This window comes from Clupea harengus, chromosome 17, assembly GCF_900700415.2.
Source record: "Clupea harengus chromosome 17, Ch_v2.0.2, whole genome shotgun sequence".
In the NCBI taxonomy this organism is placed as follows: Eukaryota; Metazoa; Chordata; class Actinopteri; order Clupeiformes; family Clupeidae; genus Clupea; species Clupea harengus.
Genome location: NC_045168.1, coordinates 10,429,798 through 10,437,575, shown reverse-complemented (window position 1 = coordinate 10,437,575; position 7,778 = coordinate 10,429,798). Strand labels below are relative to the sequence as shown.

The 7,778-nt window shown below is 45.0% G+C and overlaps 1 protein-coding gene across 1 annotated transcript in view; it reads left to right on the top strand.

Moving 5' to 3' along the window:
- Window positions 1-264: 264 nt before the first annotated feature.
- Window positions 265-7,778, top strand: part of col11a1a (collagen, type XI, alpha 1a) — a 78,750-nt gene continuing 71,236 nt past the window's right edge. The window contains exons 1-2 of the mRNA XM_031583937.2: window positions 265-943; window positions 7,172-7,336. Of these exons, the coding sequence (XP_031439797.1) occupies window positions 829-943; window positions 7,172-7,336 (280 nt within the window). The 5' untranslated portion in view covers window positions 265-828. The remainder of the gene's footprint in view (window positions 944-7,171; window positions 7,337-7,778) is intronic.

Sequence of the window (7,778 nt, the reverse complement as noted above, 5' to 3'; positions counted from 1 at the left end):
TGGTGAAACAATATGATGAGTTGTTCTAAAACGAAAGCACTGGTGCTCGAGGATAAAGACTGGAAAAATAAAAAATGCAACTAAATGCAGTTTGATCAACAGACTACTAAATAAAGAGTCCTTTGTTTGATTTCACTCTGCTTTGCACGAAGTGCAAACGCCCAGGAAAAAGTTGCGTTTAAAGTGAGAATCGAGTTCAGGTATCCGTCAAGTGTCCGGCGTTCTCAGACAACTTGCACACAGCGTTTCATTGTGGCACAAAAAAACAAGGGGGTACCTAGGTGACCCAAGCCGAACAAGCGTCGGTATGTTGGACAATGCGGAGCGTTCATTCCGCCGATTGACAAACATTGTGGATTGCTTAAATGCCTATTCGGTCTCTCACTCTCATGTCATTCGTCTCATTCCCAGGGCACTTCAAGAAAATCGACGCCGGTTTGCAGGGGGACGCGCAGGGAACACTCTGTAAAACTGATGGGAGGATCCCAACACAAATTTCAAGCCCCGTGATTTGCTAATCGGGATTTTTCCCTTGTCATTTTCCTGTAGTCGTGGGTCTGGTTTGTGGTGCTTGCCCAGCCCCTTGACGGTGTGACTCCTTGGGTATCGAATGCTCAGTGCATTTTGATTAAAGCCCAAATACCTTCAGTCTGAAGGCTGGGCTCAGGAAAGGAAGATCGGAGGGGCCTGGACTGGCAGTGCGAAGCAACAAAATACCCCTCACTTATGGCTGTGTAGAACTCATCGTTACGTTTGGGATTGTGGAAGGGACATCATTTAAAATAACTTGAGGTCGCCCAGTTTTGTTCACATTTGTGGGCGCCGATCATGGAGATGCAAAGGTGGTCCACAAGGTGGAAAACGAAAAGGTGGCTTATGGATTCCCCTGTAACAGCATTCATCACTTTAACACTCCTTCTGCAGGCTGCAAATGTCAGAGCAGGTAAGAAAAGATCAGGTTTACAAAGTTTTTGTGAAACAAATGTGCAGGGACCGTCAGCCAGATGGAAGGCACAGTGGTTGGTTGCTGTTCCGTCATGGTGACGGATACGTGACTGATTTTGGCAACATTTGTATGAGTAACTTTTGCAGCAAGGGATCACTCGCTCGCAAATGCGAATGACCTCCCGACACTATACAGCTGTCCGTTAAGAGATGAATCCAACAGTCTGTGGAATCCCCCAAAGTAAAAAAGCCACAACAGATTGTATAGCAAGCTTATAAAATCACTATGATGTCTAACAAGCAGCAGATGGCATACCAAAACTAAGGTTATGTCTAACCACACCGATCACAAAACATTATCAATCTGGCAACGCGTTTAATCGTTGCCAGGGATATTGAAGTTTTGGTTCACATATGAAACAGAGTAAATAATGACTAAGCATTGGCTCGCATGGGCTTTACGCATGACTGAGTTTGTACACTGAGGATTACTATGGTTTACTTTGAACTTAATTTATTGTATTAGGATAGACTATTCATGCCCCCTGAGTTGCACTCCGCAGTCGTGAGGGAACCTAAAAAGAATGTGTCTAATAGGTCATACAGACAGCTTTTAAGATTTATGCTGTAAAAAGCTCTTTGTTTGAACTGGTGGTCCGTTAGGTGTATGTGGACACGGCTAGCAGGGTGGAATTCCGCAGGGTTTTAGATTGCCCCCTCAGAGTTTGGTAAAGAATTCTGCAGCATTTGAGAAGTGGCCTGATTCATGACATGGGGGAACGAAATATTTAGATGAATTCAATTCAGGGTACCCGACAAAACGATGCTATGTTAACTTATGTAGCAAATCTTATCATTGTCAAATTATTTTGTGACATTATTGTGTAAAATATCTTCATGGATTTATTAATTGTATTTTTTGCTTCTGTGTGACGCAAACCTTGGAATTTTGACTGATTGTGCAATCGTTTAGTACATTTCATGAGCAACACGTTTTATGACTAATGTGTGCATTTGAAGCATTTGTTGCTCGAATATGTGGTATTGTATCGATTTATGTTGAATGTAAACGAATTCAAAAGCATTGTTTTAGTGACTCTCCAAACCCATTTTTTTTTTTTCATATTTACATGTTAACGTTACTTGAATTGAGTTCTGCCAAAGACAATTACTGACTGACAAAGAAAATCAAAGTATGGCATAAATTGGGTTAATAACACAACATGCCTGGCTATAACTGCCAAATACGATTTTTTTTCTCTCCCATTTTCATGACCGATTGCCATTCTCTTTCAAGCTACTTGTTTTAACAGTTTCTGGTGCCTGTAAAAGTCACCAGAGCCTACAGCGCCCCGCTCGGTCCGTAAATAGTGCGCCCCTGGTCTGCGGGTGGACAGCATCGCCATCCAACACAGGCACCCTATCTCCATACTGCCCTAGTCCACACTGAAGCCCAAGAGGGTGCTTGTGTAATTCTGGGGTCTTTTTTTCTCCCCCCGTGGATCTCTCTACAAGTCTGCGTTGTTCCTTCAGTGGCTTTCCTCGATTCACTGGTGGGAATGCTTCCACTCTAAGTACTGTGCTCTTATTTGATGATGGTCTTTGTTGCTTATCCCTATTATTTTAGTGTCTTCAAAGGGTAGGCCAGCATAAGGGGCCTCCTCTGGTCTGGCAACAGTGGCTGAGTCACAGAGTTTAAGGACAAGACTCACAAAATGAAACATAAAGCTTCATTTGACATTTTTCACTTCTCAAATATCAGTATGTAGTTGATTTTTATCAGACATGAAGCGATGTTATAATAGGCCCAATAAAGCAACTCTACTTGAAAATGTGCATCAGGCTATTGACTTAAATGTGTAGTTCTCAAGACAAGATCATTTAAAACAAATCTAACAGCATATGTTTTACATTGAAACCTCAGGGTTATATGTATATAGCTCTCTTTCTCAGTCATTTATCAATATGCCCTTCACAAAAAGGTGATTACATTTTGGCTTTACTGTAGTCTATATGCTTTTTTTGGAAGGGGGCTTTATATCACATGAAGGCATTTTTTGCCGGCTGTCCCATTGAGCCTGCAGTGTACAGACACGTTCCTTCAGCCCCTGGGGCTTAGACTCCACTGATGCGCATTCCTTTAAACAATGCTCGCATTTCACAAATCTCAGGCTATTTTTCGGCTAGCAAGGCTCCGCCAGCCAGGTTCTAAAATAGAGGTTTGTTGTACTTTTTCTTTTTGTCCCTTTTCTACTATTTTCTCCCTTCTCTGTGGCTTTCAGCCACATTGGCCAACTAGACAACATGTGTTTGTTTGTAAATTATAGAGCGTATGCTTTCTTGGCAGTCGCTCTGGATCTCTCCCTCCATTTTCCAATATGGACCTACCATAATTACACGATGTATACGCATGTAAGGCCTTGTAATAGTAGCATATATGGACAGCCAAGCTCGACATGAACTAAAGAAATACAGTTGTGTGCCTTGGCTCTGTTTTAGAGTCTTGGGAAAGAGAAAAAAAAGAATATAAATAGTGGACTTAAATTGCACACATGAACATTTTCCCCTGTGAAGTTTCCAGAGTGGCACTGGTATAAAGCAGGTCTGTTCAAGCTGGAGGTCAGAGAACTGAGTGCCTTTGAGGGTTAGGGTGTGCGAAAAAAGAGAGAGTGAGAGTGAGGAAGAGTGTGAGCCTGCATGAGAGAGAGAGAGAGGGGAGAGAGAGAGGGGGGGATTCTGACTGAATACATTATTAGAGTCTAAGGGAGCTGCAGGTGAAAAGGTAGCCTCTTCACCCAGCTGATCTCAGCTTTGCAAAAAGTGATTTAGAGTGTGACAGGAGCTGACCAGAAGCAGCCCTTCTTGTACGCTTCTACAGCTGGGAGCTTCTCCTGGAGACGAGCACACACACAAAAAAGGACAGAAAAAAGAAACATCTGGGAAGAAAAATGTCTGTCCCTGACCCTCGTCAGTGGTCACACAAGTCGGAGCGTGTAGCGGCCTCTGGGACGACATCTCTTCTCTTTAATGTTGCCGTGATGTCCCCGCCTGTGAACATGACAGGCGTTAAATCAGAGCACATCTCCCGACGAGATGGATTAATGTGAAACGTGACACCAACACCAACTTCCCGCCCCATCCACCACATCCTTATCGATTTGCATCTTTATTGAGGAGGAGGGGTGGGGGTGTAGCCAAGCATGATCTCATAGATATGCTGATTTTTTCCCCCCCAAAAAAGTTCCACCCCTCCCCTCCAAGCAACCCCACCCCACCCCACCCCACCCTACCCAGGCCCATACGGCTGAAAGACTGAGCCCGATCAGTGTCTATTTGCACAGCAGCCAGGGCCAAGTCACACCAGTCCTTCAGATACACTCTCTTAAAGACCGCACACACTCATTTGGCCCTTTTAATGGATTTGGAGGGGGGAAGTGAGAGGAGGGTGGTGCTCTTGTTTTTTTCTGCACCTCCTTGACAAGGTCATCCCCTGGCTGGAGAGCCACATCTGGAACGGATGAGGACCTGAGATACAGTGGCCTCTCAGATCCTGGCATCAGGTTCAGCAGCCCAGTGGCCATGGAACCTCTCACAATATACAAAGAGCAAGTGGTTGGAGATTGTATAAAAGACTACTATTTTTCTCTGTCTGTTATTTTTTCTATTTTCTATTATTCTCCCTCTCTCTCTCTCTCTCTCTCTCTCTCTCTCTCTCTCTCTCTCTCTTCAACCACTCTCTCTGTCTCAGGGTGTTATACCTGCTACTCCCACAGAATGGGGTTAAGGGTGATCGCTAGCTCAATGGCCACTTGTAGAGGGTCACCACAAAGAGGATTCCTTTCGTGGACAGAAGAATAGGCGCAGCAGCCCCCTGCTTTTCAGACGTCTGAATGGGCTATGAGTTGCCATTGGATGGGTTTTGAGACCCCCTTACCAAGTTTCAGTCTTTTAGCTAAAAGGGCTGGCTGGCAAAAGTGTTGGTGTTTTACAGTTAGGCCTGGTATTTTATTTTCTGTGCTTCTTTCTCTCCCTTTCTTTCCCCCTCCCTCCTTTTCCTATGTGTGGTATATGTTTAAAAGCTCTTCCTGTTCTCCTTCTCTTCCTGAGACACATGTGGTCTGTCCCTGGTGGGCAACTGTAGGAGATTCTGTAGGAGTTGCAGATGTCAGGGTTGGGGGGCCCGGCGCCTCTAATGCGTTCATCATGCGCACCAGAGAAATAGAGAGAGTGAGAGAGAGAGAGAGAGAGATAGAGAGAGAGAGGGAGAGAGGAGAAGGGAGAGAAGGAGGGAGAGAGAAGGAGAAGGGGAGAGAAAGTTAAGAATGGAGATGGAGAGGGGTGAGGGGTGAATGAAGGATGAAAACAGAGACTAAAATAAGGGGAGGAAAGGAGAGAGAGAGAGAGAGAGGAGGATGTATGTGATGGAGAAAGAGAGGGGGAAGGGGGTAAGTACGGGAGGGAGAGAGATTGAATGGGGTAATGTAGGGGGGGGGAGGCAGAGAGAGAAAGAGATTGTGTGGTGGATGGTGAGACAGATGGGTGAAAATGGACAGATCAGCACTTCCTCTCAGCCCCTCACGCCCCTCAGGGCTGTATGACTCAACCGAACTGAAAATCAAATCCAGACGCAGGGAGCATCTCCAATCCCCAGTCACTAGAGAATTCACACAGAGCATCCCATAGAACACAGTGTTGGACGCGGAGAATGTGGCATATAGAAGTCAGCACAGTCTAGTTTGAAGAACCCCCTCCCCAGCTCTAGCTGAAAATCAGTTTTAAGAAAAAGGCCTTGTGTGTACCAAAGAAGCACTAGAAAATAGAAACAGATTAATGTTGAACTAGAGCATACTTTGTCCTCGAGCCCTACTGACCATAATGAAATGGCTTGTTATAGTTTGCTTATCCCTGGCAAAAACTGGAATGCCCGCCAAAGTGTGCTGAGAAGGAAATCAAACCTTTTTTTTTTCCCTCCACAGATCCACACATACGGAGCATAGTGGATGAAAAATTGGAACGGTGTAGCCCCCGGTGCCAATCTAAACAGTTATCTTAGGAGAGTAAACCCTTTCAGACAATCCGGGTCGGCAATCCTGGTTCTCTCCCTACGAAAACACATTGGGGTTGCGGTGGTGTGTAATGCAGTGGTGTGTAATGCAGCAATAGTCTCACGAGCGGCATTGGCTTCTGAACCTTTTCCCGGGGTTCATCAAAAATCCCCTAAGATGTGAAGCTCTGTGGTTGCTTTCACAGAAACGTTCCAGGTTCTCTCCCCGACCCCTTCGTTCCACCCATAAGCAGCACTGTTGATGAGGGGACTGAGAAGTCTGAGAAGTTGTTTTGATAACCCCCACATTTTACGTTCTCATGGGCCCTCCACAGGAGGTGAGGGCCCGGACTGTGGGATCACACAGAGGGTCCTTTATGCGAGGTGAATCAGGTTGTGGTGCGCTCAAAAAACTAAAGTGGCTCGGTGACCCTTATCAAAGTAAACCTATCCATATGGTGGCTACAGGACTAGTCAGCTGTGGGCTGCTCTGTTTGTTATGCTGCTCATTTCTGGCTAAGATGGAGATATTTCCTGTCATATGAGACAGCAGACATACTTCAAAAAGCTGCTACCCAGACCAGGCATTTCTCAGACAGGAGTACAGCTGCAAGAAACAGATCCTGTTTTTCATGTGGTAATTACAGAAGTAGAGAATATGTAGCAGTTAATTAAGTCATCATGTAGGCTAATGGACAAGGTGGAGTTTGTTAGTAGAAAGCATAGGTGTTGACCTTTTAAGGTTTTACGTATTTGAGAAAGTAATATGATTGTGGGATGTTTTCCGGCCTTAAAGACAAACTACCTGCTCCATCTTTTGGAATGGTTTATGTGAAATGAACGTGATACTTTAAACAGAATACGTCTGTCTTGGAAATTGATGTGAAAACATGTCACAGTCTGGAATATGGTTCACCTTGTTACATGCAATTTTCTCACAAGTGTCCTCGTTATGTTGGCAGGGTGGTGGTGGATCACATTTCCCACCCTTCGTTTGGAATCACCTTGGCATCTTGAGAGTGTTTTCTTTGTGGTCATGATTTTTCCAAATCTATGTTATACATAAGTCTCTCAGACATGTTCTATCCAGCCTCTAAAAATAAACTAACTGCCACTGAATTAAAAGCACACCGTATCTGTTTTCTCTCTCCACCACCCCCCACACCCAACCCCTGTCTACAGCTGAACCAGTGGACGTGCTAAAGCTATTAGATTTTGAAAATGCCCCCGAAGGAGTAAGGAAAACATCAGGACTTTGCGCAAACCGACGAGCCTCGCAGCCAGACACAGCCTACAGAGTTGGGAAACAGGCCCAGATCAGTGCCCCAACCAAGCAGCTCTTCCCAGGTAAGTGGAATCCCGGTCCTTCGCCTCACTTCCTCCCTGTGGTTCGGCTGCATTTTAAATGAGGGCCTTTGTTAGCGTTGCCAAGGCTTTTGACAACAGATGCCATCCCTGATTGTACAGTGCCGTGTTTCACCCAAGCAGGCCATTGTGCCTCGGCAAGCGAGCTTGGCAGAAATGTCCCAAACTGCAATTCAGTTTGGGGGCAAAGTGACTAGGCTGTGACATTTTTGAAGGAAGAGGAAAGCCATGACTAAGAGACATCTAACTGTTCAGAGGTCACAAAGTGTCCAAACTGCTGTTCAGATTCAGGAGTATAAGCTCATAAAAAAGTCAAGGCTCTAAAGAGTCGAGTTGAAATGCTTTCTTTCATTAGTGGCTTGAAAATTAAATAGCCCTTAGGTGCAAATAAAGTTTTATGCTTTTGGCCTTATGCACGGGAAAT